Source organism: Chiroxiphia lanceolata, chromosome 7, assembly GCF_009829145.1.
Source record: "Chiroxiphia lanceolata isolate bChiLan1 chromosome 7, bChiLan1.pri, whole genome shotgun sequence".
Taxonomy (NCBI): Eukaryota; Metazoa; Chordata; class Aves; order Passeriformes; family Pipridae; genus Chiroxiphia; species Chiroxiphia lanceolata.
In genome coordinates, this window is record NC_045643.1 from 7,082,828 (window position 1) to 7,102,994 (window position 20,167).

The 20,167-nt window shown below is 46.5% G+C and overlaps 1 protein-coding gene across 1 annotated transcript in view; it reads right to left on the bottom strand.

The window, feature by feature from the left end:
• Positions 1–1,398: 1,398 nt before the first annotated feature.
• Positions 1,399–20,167, bottom strand: part of ABCA12 (ATP binding cassette subfamily A member 12) — an 82,572-nt gene continuing 63,803 nt past the window's right edge. The window contains 15 exon segments of the mRNA XM_032693397.1: positions 1,399–2,826; positions 4,005–4,142; positions 4,741–4,846; positions 5,303–5,395; positions 5,651–5,754; positions 6,822–6,956; positions 7,086–7,230; positions 7,798–7,907; positions 9,877–10,084; positions 10,702–10,970; positions 12,251–12,410; positions 13,151–13,266; positions 15,079–15,256; positions 15,980–16,034; positions 19,428–19,532. Of these exon segments, the coding sequence (XP_032549288.1) occupies positions 2,707–2,826; positions 4,005–4,142; positions 4,741–4,846; positions 5,303–5,395; positions 5,651–5,754; positions 6,822–6,956; positions 7,086–7,230; positions 7,798–7,907; positions 9,877–10,084; positions 10,702–10,970; positions 12,251–12,410; positions 13,151–13,266; positions 15,079–15,256; positions 15,980–16,034; positions 19,428–19,532 (2,042 nt within the window). The 3' untranslated portion in view covers positions 1,399–2,706.

Below are 20,167 nucleotides of genomic sequence, written 5' to 3' on the forward strand. Positions count from 1 at the left end.
ACAAGAGGTGATGAGAAGCCTGCAGCTGGTGTGCAGAGGCAGGATGGTATCAGCTTGGATGTGTTTTGCCTTGGAATTGAGGCTGGAGCGTGTCCCACACCTGAAAGGGACAGGATGAATCTGAGGCTCTGCAGGGAACAGGGATGTTTGTAATGTGGCACAAAAGGTAATTCAGCCCCTGGTGACGTGATATACAACCACCTTGCCAGATGCTTCAACCCCCCAAACAGTTGTAAGTGCTTCTCCATGGGCCTCAGTTAAATTCCCTCCAGGATGTAAACTTGGGCTTGTTTGGACCAATACCTACAGACTTGATTGCAACAGCAGATGGTTTATTTCTACCTGCAAGTGAGAATGGGGAGTGTATATCACGGCCCTGACACATTTCACATGGAGCAGATGTTTCTATTAATGCCAGAATTGGGTGGAAATTCAAAGGATGCTTTTTGTTTTTTTTCCCCCCTCAAAACTATTTTACTCAATTAAACTGCAACTTGCTGAAGTATTCCAATGAATCACTTCCCCCTTTTTTTTTTTTTTGTTTGATTAGTAGGCTCTAAAGGGACAAAAGAATAGCTTTGTATCAGTCTCCCTCAATTACATGTAAAGTACATCTGGACAGAGTCTGAAGATCCATCTTTCACTGGCAGTTGCAAAGCCATTGACATAATAAAATAATACTCTGATTGGTATTACAAGGCTGCATTTACATCATTGGCATTCATGCTCCGAGTCCTTTGCAGGGAGCACAAGCCCTCCATTAGAGAAAAGCTTAATTTTATACTGTGATCTGTGTAAGATATGCAATGAAAATGAGAGAAAAGAGCCTTTGCAGAGCTGGAGACATAATAATAGGAGCTACAATGGATGTCTGGGCAGCTTTTTCAGTTACTTATAAACTGCAGGTGTCAAATGCATTCTGGAAAGAAGCTGAATCCCAGTTTTAATTACAGTCAGCAGGTTGAGGCATAATTCAAGGCTTGACAATACCTTCAATCCATAATAAAACTCCTCCTGCTATCAGTAAGAAGTTTATACCAAGACCAAGGAGAATTCATGACCTCCTTGCAGCAACTAAACCCTGAACATCAGTATCCCACTGTAAAATCTTGAACCCCTTGATATTGAAAGTATCTATTCCTTCAAAAGGCATCAATAGGAGCTGAACTAGTCAAACTGCTCTGATGATCAGAGTGAGAAAGATGTGCCATTGCAGCTTTCATCAAAGGTTCCTTCGGCTCAAATTAGTTTTGGGGAAAAAAAAAAAAAAGGAAAAAGAAACCACCGAGCTGGAATTGTGTGGGTGAACCCAGGTAAGTTGTATGGGCCACCCCAGGTCTCACAAGGTAAGGCTTTATCTGCAATCTCTTTCATGAGCAACAGCAAGTTTATTGAGCTCAGAGTTTAAGTTCATTATGTGCCTGAATAGCACCACGTACACCAATGCCCTGACCCAAACCCGAGTCTTTGAGGCCTTATGCTGATACATATAATAAAGAATCATATTCAACTACTCTATCTATTAATGATTCTGGGAGGGAGGAAGCAGGATGTGCGTGCTGGTGTGCTGAACTCAGCTGCTGGGGGCTGCTGCTCATAGGGAGGCAGAGGATTCATTGAAAGCCAGCAGGCAGAGCCTTTGAAGCAGAAGCTAATGATGCCTTATTATGTGGGAAAACACAGCTCTGGAGTCATGGGGGCAGCCACCACGTAGGGTTGAGGAGGAAGGTCACTGGAAAGGACACAGAGAGGCAGAGCTGCTGGGAGATGGAGGTTTTCTGAGCAAGGGAAGTGCTCGCTGCCTTTAGTGTGCTCAGGGAAACACAGTCTTGGAAAGCAAACTCCTTCATGTCAGAGGATTCCAAGACACCTGCCCTGTGCCATTCCTCAGCTGTGGCAGAGCAGCCCTGAACACCAGCCCAAAGGAGAAAAGGGCTCGTGGGGGAATGATCTTCCACTGGGTACCAAGAGCTAGGAACTGCCTGGCACCAGAGGAGTTACTTGAGGAGTTACACAGAGCTGGAATAAACTACAGGAATAAACCAAAACCACTGGAAGCACTAACTTTTAAAATAGCTGTATTTGTGCTGATGTAACCCACACATACAGATAAGCTCTATGTCATTACCAAAGATGGCCCCCACCAATGGCATTTGCAGCTCTCAGTACACAACACCTATGTCCTCACAGCTCCCCTGGCAGACAGGGCAAGGCCACGAGCCCCTTCTCACCAGCAGGGAACCTGTCAAACCTGAGGGACTTTGGCATGGTCACCCTGGAAGTCTGTTGCTGAGCAAGGAGTGGAGTGTGGGCTTTCCTCTGCAGCCGGGGGCTGCTCTTTGGTCAAACACCCTGCACTGCCAACAGCTCCTCTGCTCCATCACAGCCATTTCTGCTGTAAGCAAACAGCCACGAGCAGCGGGTGATGTCATCTAAGTCCTCACAGGCATTACAGTGATCACAAAACAAGAAATGGGAGGAAAAGAACCTGTGGAAAGACCAATCTGATTTGTAACCAAGTGCCAGTCTCAAATGCCTACCATATTCCTAGTTACAAATTAAGTGCATAAAAAAAAGAAAGTACTTTAAGAAAATGGGACTGTTTCATCCCCACCATCCCAGAATCACAGAAAACAGGGTTAGAAGAACCCTGAGGGGCTGCCAGGTCTTTTCCCAGGTTTTATGATCCCGTGTGGTTGGGTGCCCTCAATAGATGGAGCTTATGGTGCTCGCTTGGCTACTTGTGTCAGAGCTGTCCACTGTCACATCAGGACCCGTGTCTGCGCCATCAGGATCCTCTTGATCTTTAGCAAAGTTGATGAAAACCTGGAATTTCAAAGGAAAACACTCAGTCCGTGACAGCATAAATAATTTATAATATGAATGAATATGAAAAAGGATTGGCTGTTCATTTGACTGTGAGCCTGGAGAGCGTGCTTCACGCTGGATTTGAGAATTGCAAATGTTGGTCTTCCATGGGCTAATGTAAATAAATGGATGCACATTCCTGTACTGCTGAATCGACACCCGGGATGCAAAGGCAGACATTCCTGCATGAAGCCTAATTGTCCTGCAGCTCAGGTTCCAGCAGTGCCAACGAGGTAATACCCGTGTGGAGACTCCTTTCGATCACACGGTAACACAGTCCCATCATTGCTTTATAAACCCCTCTGTCTGTGTGTAATTGACATCTGTGCACACACAACTGCAGAGTGCAGAGATGGGTGTCTACAATCGCTCCTACAGTCTTCCTTTGAACAGTATCGAATGCATACACTAAGTATTCTTACTGGAACACTGCCTGCAATCACATTTGCATATTCACAAATCCAAGCTGCCATCCCACAAAACTTGGGGCTTCCTGCGTTTTGTCCGCCCGTTTCTCTCGCAGCCACTGCCCCCTATTACACCAACACTGAGGAACTTCCCCCAGATCACTGTGCCACAGTCCATAGGACTACAGGGCTGCTCCTCTCTCTGACACAAACCTAGTATTTCAGGTGCTGATGTGCAACAGGATAGTCCTTGTGGCATCCCTACAGCTGATGTGCTTCCTGCAAGATTTTGGTGCCAGTGGGAATGTTCTTCCAAGGGAAAACGGAAAGGACTTAACCACGAAGTTAAGTCTGGAGTAATGCTAAATGAACTTACAAACCAAAGAGTGAAACTAAGCAAATTTCCAGGACTGGTGGCAAGCCTAGCCCTGGACTCGGGAGTGATTCATAATCCTGCCCTTCATCCAAACCCACGAGGCTGCTGAAATCAGCAGTGACAGAGAGAAGAACAGATCCTTTATGCTACGGGCAGCTTTCCGTGTGCATTTTCCTCGCGCCAGCACAGGTACCTGGAGGCAGTAGTACTGATAAAGTACCCCCAGGAGGAATATAGATGGAAATCCCTTTCAAAATGTAGTCTATTGTGTGCAGCAGTCCATTATGTGTAACCATCAGTCTGCTCCCCTGTTGGCAGTTTCAAATGGATGGTCACACATTTTAATTCCTTACCTCCTCTAATGTCGTCTGGCTCACAGAGAAGTGCCTGATATTGAAGGCTGCTTTGCTGCCTTCCAGGAGATCAAATATATTTGCTACGCCTCCTGCAGAGACTGGAACGTGATACTCCACCATGTTGAAATGCCGATCCTGTGGGAACAGGAATGATGGGGTAACGTGAAGAGGTTGCTCCCTTCAAAGAGCCAACAGATTTGATGGACCATGGGATAATGAAGGGGCAGGAGGTGTCTTCTAGTATTGATCAGTGTTTCCCCATTGGAAGTTTCTCTGGGTTCTGTGGCTGGGAGAGGATAACTAAGCCCCAAAGCTGGAAGCTCCAGGGTGGCCATAGCGTTTTCCAGCTCCAAGTGAGCCATTTTGTTAGGGACAAGGGATGAGATTCGTGACTGAGTTAATCTGGTTCTACAGTTACTCAGTTACTGGAAGCACCTGACCATCTCATTACCCACTGAACCTGAAGTGGGTCTCCAAGCACGCCAGGCATCTCACATCCCTGGGGCAGCTGCCTTACAGGATCACTGCAGCTGTTTGGCTGATGTTATTTAAGCCACCAAGGAAGTGGAGTGCTCCAGCCCTTGGACTGTGTAGCTGACAGCAGTGGCAAGTGTGACCCTGAGGGCACAGGTCCATGTGCACCGTATGTTACAAGGTGTCCATCTTGCAAGATCCTCTTGGTTAATTTGAAGAGATTTTGAAGGCCTCTCCAGAAAGCACTTGTCCTGCTTACCTTCAGGCACGTGTTTGGAAAGTGTGACTTCATGAACTCTGTCAGCATCTCAGTGCAAACTGTGTTGCTATTTAGGTGCATCTTCACAGTGAATCCTCTTCCAAATCTAGAGGAAAAAGTAAATCACAATTAACAGTGTAGAAAAGAGAAACAGATAAAGAAAATCCTCTGAGAGTTCTTGCATGGCCTCTTTGGGGAAATCTAATCCAGGCAGAGTACAACTTGAATGGGGTCAGGGTTGTTAACCTGGAGTGAAACTTAATAAGAAGCCAAGCTATTGTTAGAACTAATAAAATAAAAGTTCAACCCTCATATGCATTTCACATTTGCAGCAGTGAACTGATTACTTTGGGGGACAAATTTCTGGGAAGAAAGGCTGTGAGAGAGAAGAAAGTGCATTAGTTAACAAAGAATTTCAATGGTGCAGTAAGAAACATAAACCAGAAAATGTCATTATTTTGATGCCCTGTTAACACAGGTCTCATGTTCTGAGCCCTCAAAGCTGTAGGTCAGTAACTCCATACATGGTTCAGCAAAAGTGAAATAGGTCCATTTTACTGACCTGCTCTTGATGTGCTGCAAAGAGCCAATGCATTGGAAACTCCCGTTCACCATGATAGCCAGCCTGGTACAGAGGGCTTCACACTCTTCCATGCTGGAAAACCAACCCAGAAACTCCAGTAAGTCATTGAGAAGGTATAAAAAAAATGGTTGTTTTAGTAATCAGAGAACATGACTGTTCTTCCCTAAAGTATTGTGAGTTTCTGTGGGCACCCACATTCAGCCACAACAAACCCTCAAATCTGTCACAGCTCTGGAATTGTGCAAGGACCAACAGGGAGTGCAAGGGATGGGCCTCTCCATACCTCCTGCCAACCCCAAAATGGGGGCAGAGCCACCCCAGCCCTACCTGTGGGATGTGAGTATCACCGAACACTTGTTCTGCACTTCCTCACTGATGATTTTCCAAAGGTGGCGTTTAGCATTCGGATCCATTCCAGAGCTCGGTTCATCCTATTGGGAAAGACAGGACTGAATGTAAATTCGCACTCAAAATCTGACCTCCCCAACACTTGTGCTGTTTCCAGGTTCATCCTCAGTGTTATATTTGCTATAAGGATGCACAGGAGAGCCTACGCTGGTACAGAGTTGGGACAAGGATTATCCTCAATTGCATTATGGATTTGACTGAGATACCCCACACCCCCCTCAAGCAGGAGCAGGTCAGCTTGACTGAGCTTCCCCTCCTTGCTGCCCTGTGGAGCTGCACAGCTCTCCTGGCGATTGGAGAAACTCGCAGCCTCCACTGGACACAAGGAACTGATGGGCTGTGACAGCTCCACCTTAGATCAACCCCTCTGTGCTTTTTACACCACAGTGTTTGAAACACCCAAAGCCCACAGCCACCACCCCAGATAAGGAGATAACAACAGACACGTGCCTCTTTATCCTATGCTGGTGAAGCACATGTTGCATTTCTCCACTTAGAGAGACAGCAAGTGAGAGATGACAGAGGATATACCATCTCCTGTCTTAGGCACTGCTGATGAAATTGTCAGCCAGTTCCTGATTGACAAGCTGCTATTGTTGAGGACAACAGCTTACAAGAGGCAGAAATAAACCAGCTCGGGTTCAGGGAGCAGGCAGTACAGAGGGAATTTCCCCACTGCCTATTTTTATTCAAATCTTTTATCTCACAAAAGCAGTAAGAGCACCAGTGTGTGGTCAGAAGCAAAGGCAGCAGTGCTGGGCTCAATACAAGTTGGGCCGAGGGAGATTTATGTCCACCAGGTATCAGACTTAACGTCGGGAATCCTGCTCACAGAGCTCTGCACACATTCAATACACAGCAAGTGGGACAACTGCACAAAAAGGTATGTTTTAGCAAGGGCATAGTTCACGGAAGAACTGGCATGCTCAAAGACAAAAGGGGAAGCCAAACCTAGAAAAAGTTTTATGTTCTAATCCTGAGGGAAGTTGCTCCTTTGCTCTCCTACAGGGGGCTCTGCTACACTGGCACAGTTCCCCTGCCAGCCCAAAGACGTGCTCCTCCTGCCCCCAGCAAGGCACTCATTCCTCACCAGCAGCAGGATCGATGGATTCCCAATGAGAGCCAGAGCAGTTGACAACTTTCTGTTGGTGCCATAACTGCACATGGAAGTGACTCTGTCCTTGTAGGCCATCAGATTCAGCCGGTGGAGAAGCTGGAGTACAACCTATGGAGCAAGAGTACTGCTTCCATAACATGTCCAGGTGTGAATTACCACATACACTTCTACTGAAAGACTAATGTAAAGGCTCTCAATAATGACAAATGCTGCAAGTCAAGCCCCAGTGTTACTCACTCCCTTGATGTCCCTCTCTGGGATGCCGTGCAGCCTGGCATAGTAATACATGTGCTCCTCCACCGTCAGCAAGTCATCCAAGGCATCTTCTTGAGGACAGTAGCCAAAGAGTGACCAGTGTGCCTCACTAATGTCATTCAAGGACCTGTGTAAGGAAGTTGGCAAGTCACTGTATGTGGACTGAACTGCCAATGCACTCTGGAATCAAACAGGAGTGAGAAAACCCCTTTCTCCAGCTTCCTACCCCCTTTCCCAACCCTTGAAGGAAAATGCTATGAATCTGCAGACCTCCAGCTTTCAGGCCCTCAGTTCTAGTATATAGCTCTCCAATTACTGCAGCACCTCAGGTGGCACAGCTGCCACCACACCTACGCCTGCTAAAGTGCGCTTTGAGGTGAGTCCTACTGGTCTCCAGGTCTAGATCAGAAGTGGGATCACACTCCGAGGATCTGAGCCTGATCCCGTTTGCAATGGAATGAAGTGGAAGAAACACCTCTGAAAACAGCACAGGCACGGCAGCAAAATGCAACCCCCTAGGAAGCAACCATACCACTTTCAAAGGATGAATTCCCTGCCTTATTTATTTTTGCTCTGTTTCGAATGTTTTCTTTTGTTTCAGACTTTCACATTTCCTTTCCTTTACCACCCAGCCTTAAAAACTGCTCAGGTTGATTTGCTTGTGTGCCTTCCCCAGAAATCACGTCTTCCATACCCAGAATGATCCTGGACCCGCAACCTTCCGCTGGATGCTCCGATATCACCCGTCAGCATCTTGAAGATCGTCGTCTTTCCAGCTCCGTTCACACCAAGCAAGCCAAAGCACTGGGTTGTGGGAAAGAGAAGCCGAAATGTAAGTGTGCTGTATTTCCAATGCAGAAATCCTGCTCTGAGAGGAGTGCTCAGTGCACCTTGTCTCCTCTTTCTCCAGCCCCCTGAGCAAGATGGATTGCGGGAGAGGCAGAGGAACTTGGCGCATACCAATGTTATAATGGAGGTTGTTTATGGTGCAATATTCCGAGCCTTATATTAGGACCGTTTGTTTAATATGGTGAAGAAGCAGGGATGTGTCTCTAATAGAGTCATTCCTTTTCCTGCAAGGTGCATTTCTGCAGGAGCAAATCCTGATTAACTCATTTGTGCAAAGCCTCCCCTTGACAGGAACAGAGCTGCTCATGGGAATGAGGCGAGTGAGGTTTGGGCTGTCACTGGTAAAACCTTAATGTGACACAAGATTTTTGTCAAATAATCTCAGTAATGCACTGCATTAATAAGATTAAGAACTGGCTCCCTGTAGTGCAGTTCCAGTATCTCATGGTAAAATTCACGTTTTATTACTAAGGTTGGGTAAATGCAGTTATGTGTTGCATAAGCCATCACCATTGTGCTGATAATTACTATTATTTTGATATCATTAGTACAAACCATCTGATGTGAAAGTTCTTATGTGCTGGGCCCAGTGCAGATGCACAGCATCGACCCAAGGCTCTTCCCCACCTCGAGGTTTATGCAGAGACAGTATCTGTGCACGGTCTGTGGGCAGGGCCAGGGCTTCTGCTGACAGGTGGGGAATGGCGCCCTAAATCCCACCAGCAGCAGGTGAATTTTGCCAGAAGTCAGAGAACTTGTAGGAGAGTGGAGGAATGGCTGACTGGCTCCAAACAATCAGGTGGGAAGTGAGAGGGGAACAGGGCGAGCTGTGCAGAGGTGGAACAGGCACTGCTCTGGCACCCACCCCTTTTCGCCTCAGTGAGCTTTTGGCCCACACCAAAATGGTGACGGCACCGCATCGGCTGCCCCAAAATGGTGGACCATGGATGAGTTAAAAAGTTTGCTAAGTTAACATTTGTAAAGTGCCTTACTTTGTCTGGATGTTGTTTTAAAATTTGCCAAGTACCTTATTCTACCTCTGTGTCCTAATGTTTGTAATAAAAGTTTGTTATTGAACCTCCTGATAATTTTGTTGTTCCTCTGCTGCACCACAGAGTGAACCCAACTGCCTTCCCCCCAAACCCACCGAGCGGGACGGGCCATTACAGACCTCGGTGCCAGTTGTGGCTTAGAAAAAGTCCTCTGCCAGAAAGACCAGAGCCTCAGTCTTCACGTGAGGCTGCTGTCCTGCCCAGCGCCCTACATCCTTTTATCTCAGTGGGATCCAGGCAATTAAAATCAATCAGGTACCAAGGGTTAATGCCAAGCTTCCCCACAGGTCAGCTGCACAGCCTGAGGTAGAATCTGGTCTCCTCTTTCCTCTGGATGTCAGAGGTGCTCTGTGAGCTCCTATCTTTTCACTTCTCAGGCAGGTAACTGCGCTGACATGACCAAAGAATCATTTTTTCTTTAGTTTTAAGTCCTGATTCATGAAAATGTGTGTTCAGCTGAAGTGATTTGTCTTTCCCGATGGGAAAACACGATGGGCTGACTCACAATCTCCCACGCAGTTCAGGTGAATAATTTCAGCTGGACACATTCTGCTGTCTTCATTTACCACCTGGTGACCCCCAGTGACCCCACAAGATGTGCTGTGCTGGGTACTGTGCAAACACAGCGTGCAGACATTTTGCTCCATCAATTCCCATCGACTTCCTCTCTTTCTAGGGCCTTCAAACTGCCACTTAGTGTCCCAAATCCACAAAGAGCCTTTCATCACTACTGTAACCCCAAGAATGAGGCAAAGGGATGAAGAGGTCAGAGCAGGACAAACCATTACAGCTGTTCTGGGACAGCAGCAAGGGCTGGGAGAGAAGACAACAGTGACACTGGAAGGTGCCCACAGCCTTTTCCCCTCGCTCACCTCTCCAGCGGGAATCCCGAGGCTGATGTTTTTCACAGCCACGATGCGTTTGTGAGGAAGGTGGTAGATCTTTGTGAGGTTCTGGAGCTGCACCACGTCGAAGTCAGCCTTGCCAGCCTCCACCCGGCTCCTCTCCGCCTGGACGTCCCCGTCCTCCTCCACAGGGGGCAGGAGTGACGCTTTGCCGTGCACTCTGTCGAACAGGAACCTACGGGGAGGGCAGGGGGACCTTTCCCTCAGCAAGCAGACAGCAGAGGCCTCTGTGCTTGGGAGAGATCCTAAGAAGCCCTCCTGTGAGGTCCAGGGCATGCACAAAATACTCAGACAGGTTCTGTTCTTTCCTGATATTTGCTCCATTTAGGGAATTAAAAAGCCCAGCATTCTCTTTCTGCCTAATTTTTTTTTCCTCTTTTTCAGCAAATATTCTGAGCTGGAGCAAGTCCTGCCTTGTGGACACAGTGCTATTGCAGGTGACAGGAATGTTCTCACTCCTCTTTGAGAAGAGGGGGAGATTCAAAGAGAGGTTGTCAATGGACTGGCTGCTCTTACCAACCATTCACTGAACTACTGAACATCCACCCACCAACCCCAGAGCCCTGCAGTCCCAGCCAGCACAGAATGCCAAGGGACTCTGGTAACCTGCACCTCTGTTAGTTAATATTCCACTTACTGGGACTGCTGCCAGAGGAAACTTACTCCATGTTTGCAAAGTGTCTTGGAAATTTATGGGCTTCATAATTGACAATGATGGTGTGAGAGCCCAGAATGAAACCACTGAGCTCTGGCTTGGTCTGTTTTCATTGCGGGGCTCCAGATGTTACTTACTCCAGTATGTTGCTCCAGACTCTCTGAATCATCCTGTCGTGAACTGTAAGGCGAATGGCAAAAAACACGGTGCCCTGGATAAACATGGCAAACAGCTTGGATGTGGTCTTGTCCAGCTCAAAGGTTTTGTCAGGGTAATCCACTCCATAGGCTTTTAAGAAGCCCAGCAGTGCCTGATCCTGCGACAGTTCAATCAAGCCATAGCCAAAGCAAAATTGTGGGAACAGAAGGAACGCATGCCTTAAATTTTCAGCAAGATCACGCAAGCCCTGGTAAAAAACAAAGAGCAGCACAGTCAGTCACTGCTTTTATTCATGGAATAAATTCATAGGTTTTACTGTGGGACTGAAGTGTAACAATTACACTGGGATTTGCTTGTGTCTCAGAGCAGAGATAAATTGAGAGCAAAGAGCTCTGGAGACAGCTCGTTTCACAGGCACAAGGTCATAAAAGTCAACAGGCAGCTCTGAGGTTGTGATCACCCATAGTAAACAGCAGCCAGTTCCCAGTGTGGTCCCTCACTGCTGCTCCAGCCACCCGGAACCCACCCATGGGCCAGAGCTGAACCCTGCCACTGAGCTGCACTGTGCCCCCCAAAACTGTACGGCACAGCTCCCCTGCAGCACTGTCTGCTTCCCTGGAGCACTGTCCTATCTGTTTTCCTTGGACAAACATCTCCATAAAACAGATTTGTCTTTACTAGATCTAGAAGGGTTTTTCCAGCTAATTCATGGCAAAGCAGCCCAGTGCACAGTCCCACAGTAAAGGTTTGGTACATCTCTAGCAGAAGAAAGGATTAGTGCACACAGCAAAGTGGAGAGGCAGTAAATTAGCTTGGAAAGAGACCGACTCCCTGCCATTGGGGCACAGAGGGATGAAAGGTGATCATAACTGCATGTCCCTAAAGTCCAGGGAGTTGCTGAATAAGCTCTGTCCAGCTAGAGAGAAAAATCCAACCCAGCTATTGTTCTACAAAGTAATTGCCCTCGATAAAAAAGGAACCTAAGTGTAAGATGTACATTTTATCCCAGGGATATCTCAGTTTAAGAGAAGGCTTTACTTTAGGGAGTCATCACCATCTCTAAGTCATTTTTCATTCTTGCAGGGAGAAGATGACTGCATTACAGATCTAGATGACAGAGAGCTGGTGCTGGGCTTAATGTAGCACATCAGGCCCAGGGCAGTGACATTTAGTTGTCACTCCCCACAGTTTGTGCTGCAAGAACTCAGCAATGCTTTGAAGTGTCCATCAAAGATCTCCACCCAGCTCCTGCCCTTCATTTTCCATCACCAGGATAGCTAGAAAAAGGGTCCCCAGTTTTCTACCTCTCCTTTTGCGTTCTCCCCTCTGTCATCACCATTTTCTTCCCTGCTGGGGGTGCAGATTTACAGACAAGCAGAATCCGTATGTGACTTGTGTCCTGTCTGTAGGGAACCCCATCAAGTCCCGTGATTAACGTCCAGCTGCGAAGGACCTGATCAAAGCCACCAAACCCACAAGAAGCCTCCTGCTGTTTCACCAGGGGTTTAGTATCAGTAGGGTTCCTACCTGGTCCGTGGCCTTTTCCTGGGAGAGCAGAAATACAACCGAGTGCGTGATAATGGTATTGATGCCGAAGAACAAGTTGACACAGACATACACGATGAAGGCCATCCCTGTTTCCTTGAAGAACCCAGCCAGCAGGTACATCCACGAAAACGATGCGTACCTAGAAATTACCAGCAGTGCAGAGAACACCACAGTAACTCAAAAAGCTACTTGGAAAGCAAACAACTGAAGACATTAGACAATCATAGAAGGTTTGGGTTGGAAGGGACCTTAAAGACCGTACAGTCCCACCCCCCTCTCAGGGTCAGGGACACCTTCCACTAGACCAGGTTGCTCCAAGCCCCATACAACTTGGCCTTGAACTCTTCCAGGGATGGAACATAACAGTTCTGTTTCGGCATGCGACTAGATTTCCACATTACAGAGTTTAAAGAAGGAAAAATGACTTCGTGTCTGTTAGAATTTGGAGAAAAGGTTTACGATACATACTTTGAACATGGAACTCCACCTGAAAACAAACAGACTGGGCCTGGAGGATTCAAAGGCAGGGGGACAGTTTGACTAAGTCTTCCTGAATTGTGCTGCTGTTTATTTTGGTCTCTGATATTGAAATGTCTCTATCTCTTGAACTTTGCCATAGTTCAGTAAGCATTTGCTTACAGCTTGGGCTGTCACTGGGACCTTGAATATTTCCATATCCTCACATAGGGTTTGCTTTGAATAAAGCAGGCAGCAATGGTTCACCTCCCTGCTCCTGCAAGGAGTAACTTGTCACTGTTTGTAAAGTGTCAAAGGAAAAAGCCCATGTATTCCCCCCTTGGATTTCAAGCTGCAGCAGCCTGCAATATCCAGTTCCTCATTCTGTGCAGAGATACTTAAATAACTGAACTCCACACTTACCCAAACAGTAACAGCAGAAGAAATACTGCCAGTAAGTTACTGTTGTTGCAGAAAGCTGGGATCTGGAAGGCTGAAATAACTCCTACTGAGAGTCCAATAGGGACCATAAAAAGTACCTGCAAAATGATATTAAAAAGATGTTACTGGGACAACAGTTCTTAAACATTTCCCTAGAACAATGCAGAAGCAACAAAGCCAAGACTGAATTTGGTCCCACAAGTGCAGCTTGGGCGTCCTAAGGGAAACCAAACACAGGTGGGTCTCAGTCCTCCCCAGGCTTGCAAGTGAATTCCCACAAAGCCGCTTTGAATAGGCAAAGCCTCAACACTGAGGACCGCAGGCAGAAAATACCTTAAAAAAAGGTTGTGAATAAAAAATACTCCTTTGGGTTTTCTGTTAGCCTTGCAGTCAGACCACTTCATTGTGCCCTGTAAATCTAGTCTTTATAATGTTGAGCCAAGCCAGAGAGCTACCAAACGTCTGCCTTGAGAGCTTCCTCTCTTCCTCAGCTTTGGGATTTAGCAGAATTTACTGGCAGGGATTCACTGAGAAATATCAAGTTGCCGAGAGTGCTGGATTAGTTTCAGCCCACTGAATACTGATTGTGCAGGGACTCCAGGGATTTTTCCACAGGTTGATATACAAATATGCAGTGCTGGAGCGAGTGCCTGGATCAGGGAGGCAGGCACAGGCCTGCTCCATCCTCCCTGCTGTGCTGCCAAGCCAGGCTGCAGCCACGCTGCCTTCGGACCCTTTTTCAGCCCCTCCTTGTGCTGCTGACTAACCATACCAGCCCCTCCAGGCAGGCAGTTGTGATGCTTTGGTCACTGTCTGGTTGGTGTGTGTTGGTGTTACCAGAACACCCAGAAGCTTTGGCTGTGCTCTGCAGAAAGAGTCAAGGCTCCCATTCCCCACGGGATTTCAGCCCTTAGCCCTCCCTGCACCAAAAGGGGCTGGACACCCAAATGCCCCTGAAGATTCCCTATTTTCAGGAAGTGATGATATCACTGGGATTTTAGGCACTAGCAGAACTGCCTCAGTAGAAATTTGCTGGACACATGGAGCTGATCCCCATTACAGCACAGCTGGCAATGCCAAGGCTCATGAGCTGAGTTTGTCTGCGCTGGCTGTTCTCTGAGGGAGGGTCTGACCCCACATACAGGGGGCAACTCATAAGACATTCAGTCTCCAGACACTGTGCACATCCACCCTCTTAGCTAAGCAATGCTTTCCAGCAGGGCTATTAACCCACTGTACCAGGAGGAAATTGAACTTCAGGGAGAACAAGGGCATGCCCACACCCTGGAATGCAGCGCAGTTCTGGGCAGCTCAACAAGGAACAAACTGGTAAATCTACACAGCACCATGAAAAGGAACTTGCCCAGGTCCTGGAAGGCGTATACCTGCATTTGGATTAAAAACCTTTATAATACATAATCTTAAAGAGATCATTCCACCCAGAAATGGATTTTTGCCCAAGAGAGTTGTGTCAGCTGTAGGATGTGTGCTAATGCCCCACGCTGTACACCCAGAGTTCCCAAACACAGCTGTAGCCTTGAGCCCCAAAGCCTCACCCCAGATGTGTGGGGCCTGTGGGACAGCGGATCCAGCCCTGCAACTGGCAGAAGAGCAGCTGGCTGCTTCCATGTCAAATGGGAACCAAGCTCCAGCCTGTTCCATGCTGCTCTCCAACAAATGTGCAGTGCTTTGCACACACTCCAGAGAGAAGGAATGCCTTCGCTTGGCAGAACCCAGTGTTGTGGTTCGCACTTAATAGTCTTCAGAGCCCTGGAGAACAATCACTATGTAACACTCTGGGTAGTAATAATAATAAGTCTAGGAAATGAACTTTAAATAACGAACTTTCCCCCAGCGCCCCCTGCTGTGTAGTGCTACTCCTGGTGTATTTAGGAATGTGAATTATTTACCAGATCATAAACGAAGTTAGTCACCCAGTAGGTTGTCATCCCAATGCCTGAAATATGCTGCAGTTGTTTGGCTTTGGTTTGATGCTCTTTGACCATGTAGAGCACAAAGCTGGCTGTCGTGATAGAGTAGCCAACCAGAACAGACATGGACACTATGATGTCGAGTAAACTGTTGAGCCTGGGGAGAAAGTGGAGAAGGATGTATGTGGTGAGTCAGGGCGGCAGATTTCCCTCTCTGAAGAGGGTTGTTCAGAGCTCAGAAGCAACAAGGTCCTGTCTCTGAGCCAGCATCCTTTACAATCACGGAACGGTTCGGGTTGGAAAGGATCTCAAAGACCATCCCATTCCACCCCCCTGCCATGGGCAGAGACACCTTCCACTATCCCAGGCTGCTCCAAGCCCTGTCCAACCTGGCCTTGGACACTTCTAGGGATGGGGCAGCCACAGCTTCTCTGGGCAACCTGTGCCAGGGCCTCACCACCCTCACAGGGAAGAATTCCTTCCTTTCTTTCTTTCCTCTCTTTGCTGATGTTAATGAGGCCTAGAAAAAGGACTCACAGCACTGAGTCACAATGCTGTACCACAGCATGTAGTGGAAGGGCCCAAAGGAAATGATGGCATTATTATTATTATTATTATTATTATTGTGCCAAAGCACACAAATCTGGGATGCTGTAACTGCGGCCTCCAGATCTATATGGGATCCTGCAAAGAAACCCTCATGGGAATCAGCTCTGGTGGCAAGCAAGACACTATTCATGAATAGAGGGAACAAGAGAGAACAGTTTCATCATTTAGAGAAAGATATTCAGTAATTTAGGTTGGTTTATGGTTTCCAGGAAGCTGATTTGCTCCTTTTGAAGCTGAAGAATTCAGGCATCAGCCAAATGGATTCTCTTACATTACTTGCTCTTGACTCTGTCCTCCAGGATATGGATGAGCTGATAAGAAAATACCTACCAAGAAAAAAGAAAAACACAATAAGAAAAGAAATTGAAAATGTGTCCAATTTAAAGCTTTCTTCATCAGCTCCTGATATCGACAATAATATTGACAGTAATACAGAAAACTGTGAGTAGAGAAGAGAAGCAGATCAAAAGTGCTGCTCTGTCATCTCAGTGTGATCTTGGGCAGAATCTTGAGCACTCACATTTTTCCTATGACTTCCCTTTGCTGCACAGCAGATCTGAAATTCAAACCCTAGGCCTTGTTTGTGCATCTGTCTGGGAGACAGCATCATTCCCTTCAGCACTCCCACACCTAAAATTAGGCACATGCTTGTTTCAGGTTAGATTTTCAACACTGACACCTTCAAAACTGATGGATATGTTTTGTTTTAAAGCTGCTGTTTGATGATCTCCCCTCATTCCATTTGTTCTTTTATCATCAGAAACAAATCTTTCCTTACTGCCTTTCTTCACAACTATTACCTTCCTGTGACATATGTCTTCCTCAATATGGGAACTATGGAGATGTGAGCATAAACCCAAGTAAGGTACAGACACTTTTGTCCCCAGTGTGGCAGTGAGTAATTCTGAACTATTCTTTTTCTTAAGAAAAACAAAAAAAAGAGCACTTTGTTCAAAGGAACTAGTAAAATCTAGTTACTGCATTGGTAAGTCCCTGGGATTTGGTGTTGTGGTTTTTTTTTTTTAATCCTTTAAAATGGGTTTGTATCAGGCACAAACTGCAAGAGAGAAATTCTCTGCTGGTGTGCAGGTATCTTCAGATTTGGTGTAAGTACGTCTTTACAAGGAGAACACTGAGCCCAAAATATACTAACATTGTTCATCACAGTGATTTTGCTGTGTTTGGAGGCAACCTGTGCCTATAAAACCAAAGGAAGAACATAGTGGGGCTCTGGTGGGCCAGTTCCATCCTTCAGTGCAGGTCTCTGCTGTGGTCTCTAAGACTCCTGCACCTGAGAAAGGGTTTAGATGTTTGTGTGCCTAAAAATGAAGTTCTCAATTCATATTTAGGCACTTCAGTAAATGCTCTGGTTCTCAGGGAGAGCTGCTAGACAGATTTTCTAGAACATCCCACCTCTGGAGTTTAAGCTCCTTACAGCCAGGTGCCAGACGAGGAATTAGGTGATGAACAATTATTCTGGGTTATTTTCCCTAGGAATGAGCACTCTGACATGAGGATCAGGAAGCAGGAGCCCGTGGGTTTAGCTGACCAAATGCCATACTAAGCAAATGAATTTGAAAGGAGGATTTCATAAGAAATTAATTTTGGAGGAAAAAAAACTCCAAAAAACAAACCTCAGTCTTGTCATCAGGGAGAGAGATGGAATTAAAATCTTGGACTGCTGATAAAGACTCACAGACAGGAAATGTTTCCCTTCTCCAAAAGGGAGAGAGAGAAAGAAAGATACTGTCTGTCTAATCTGTTAATACTTCACTATAAAGCCATTTTCCTTTACTGAAGCTTAGGCTAGAAGTCAAAATTTCCATTTCAATGCTTTCTCTTTTTTGTTGGTGGGGATTGAGAGAAGAGAAAGCACAATATACATAAGTCAAAAGCTATTATGACTTGCTTAGTGACAGGGTAAAAAGCTTTTCATACATTTTTTTTTAAAAATATACACAATCTAAGTCAAACCTCCAAAGCAAGACTGGCACCTCTTTCCAGCTGTTGAAGTGACAACACACTTTTATCTGGCCATTTCAGTGGTTCTTAAACCATCATTTATTTGTCACAACAACAAATGGACTGAGCTGCCAGGACCGCACCCCGCAGAACGTCTGTTCAATTGTATTTCAAACTGGATTTACTCTACCTCGGGGGAGCCATCCTCATCCATTCACTTTATTTCTCCCATTCTATGGCCTGGATGATTAGTGGGATGCAGAGAATTATCTGTCTGGTCATTTACTACCAAGCATTTCTTTCCAAAAACACATAAGGAGCAGGACAGATGGAATAAAAACTGCTGCTATTCTTTCCCACTGAAAATCGTTATTTTGCTGGTGTAAAACTTTCCCTGTGCAAACTTCCTGGCTGTTCACACGAGCTTCCTGCCTTTGCTCTTGCTACAGCCTGTGTTGGGAATACCGAGACAGAGCAAGAAGCTTCTCTGCTTAATAATTCAGCTGCTCTGGGATGATCCCGCTGCTGGAAGAGCCTGGCTCGGCTCTCCTCTCTTCACAGCCAGGCAGGGGCTGCAGCTCTGGGATATCTGACCTGGGGGGCTCACTGCAAACTCAGAGGGGTGTTTTGGGATGGTGAGAGGGACCAGGCGTTGGTTCCACTTGTGAGGGGACCCTTGGTGCATTGGTGTGTGAGGTGGGAAGCAGGACATGCTGGTTTGGCTTGCAATCAGCATCTGCTGTTTCTTTAATTCATGGTGTGACACTCAAAGCTTCAGACCCGTGCCTGTTCCATTCTAGCTCAGTCCAGACATGTCAGTGAGGAACAGTCCTGTGAGCCAGGAAACACTGTCACCTATCTGTGTGTCCCCTGGGATGGCAGGACACTGAGGTGAGAGGGGGGCTGGGCTTGACCAGGACACAGCTGGAAGGGCACCATTTGTCCAAGAAAGCCAATCAGGAAGGCATTTCTGCACACAAATGCTTCCCTTAGCAGAGCAGAGTCCAAAAATTCCTGCATAAGATTTCTCAAATTGGCATCAGCATAAGTCTCTCTCTTGTCCCTGCAGCCCCTTCATGTCTGGAGACAGGCATGCACACACAGACAGGCTTTGCCCATGCTGGAAAGGGAAAGACAGGGTGCCCTGCTTTATCAGCAGGAATTTGGGTTGCTGCAGTACATTACCAAGCTACGAGAAGAGATAACCCCAAATGGGCTACTAACGCTCCTTGGGTCTGTGTATGTCGTGTCAGAGGAAAAATACAGCCGAAAATGATATTTCTCACTTAATCTCACTCTCCCCACTCTCATTCAGACACAAGTACACACATACCCACACCCCCTGAGCTGCTCTCAGCAGAAGAGTGACATATTAAAATTTCCTAATCTAAACCACCCCCGGAGATGACCTGAAGTAGCTTTTCTATGCATAACTAATGGGCACATATCAAGGACAGCTATTCCAGTGCCATGAGGAGAAGCAATAAATCAAAGAGCGACCACTGGCATTTCTTGGATGAAGTGTTTTATGTGGGAGCTGGGGTCCTCCCTGTCCAGCTCCCCTGAGTCTCTGACTAAGACAAATGAACTATGTGATCTATTCATGCTTTTCAATTCTGTTTTTAAAGGAATTGCAGAATTGTGAATAAAGAAATGGCCTCATTGAAGTCAAGGTAAATGTTGTCATTGATTTCAACAGAACCAGAATATCCCCCTCAAAGGGGAGAATTTATCTGCTCGTGTAAAGGAACACTTACCATATTTGGATGTCTCATTTTTTGGCAAGTTAGCTCGAAGAATGAAGTTGTTCAAGCTGTTGAGATAGGCTGGGAGGCTGTGATAACCTTCAGGATTGTACCACACCTGCACACAATTGAGAAATTGAAACAATTTGGGAGAGATGTTCCTGATAACATTTGGTTTGTTCTGCTTGCACACGTGAATCATTCCATGGTTGCTATCTAAAGTCATAAGCTCTGCAGGTTAAAGACCAATGATTAAACCATGTCAAGGAATAAAATAAAAGCAGAACTTCTCTTTCAGCACAAGGAGGCCCATCAGCTTCACCTGCCTTCTGGGAGAGAAGCAGCACCAACTCGAGATGTGACCACATGTACAGAAATTGGTTCCCTCTCTGTAATACGTTACTGAGATTTGATGAACATCAGCATGAAGGCAGCTGAGCAGCCCAGTGTCTAACACCCCTCAAAAACCAGGGGGAAAAAATTGCTTTAGGGAAAAAAAATAGCCAATTGTCACCTTCTCATTCAGCAACAGCCCTTCCCTTCCCCAAGACAACCTTTCTCACCTACAATAAACCCCTTTGTTGGAGCCCTCTCTGCAAACAGCTCTGCTTCTGCAGGGACACTCTCCTGGCAGCTGGGTTTTGCAGTGAGGGCACAGGATATTGTCAGCTCTCTTGCATTTCCCTGCTACCTCAGCCTTGGTGCTTTACAACATTTCATTGAGCAGAACCAGAGGAATGGGCATATCAGAA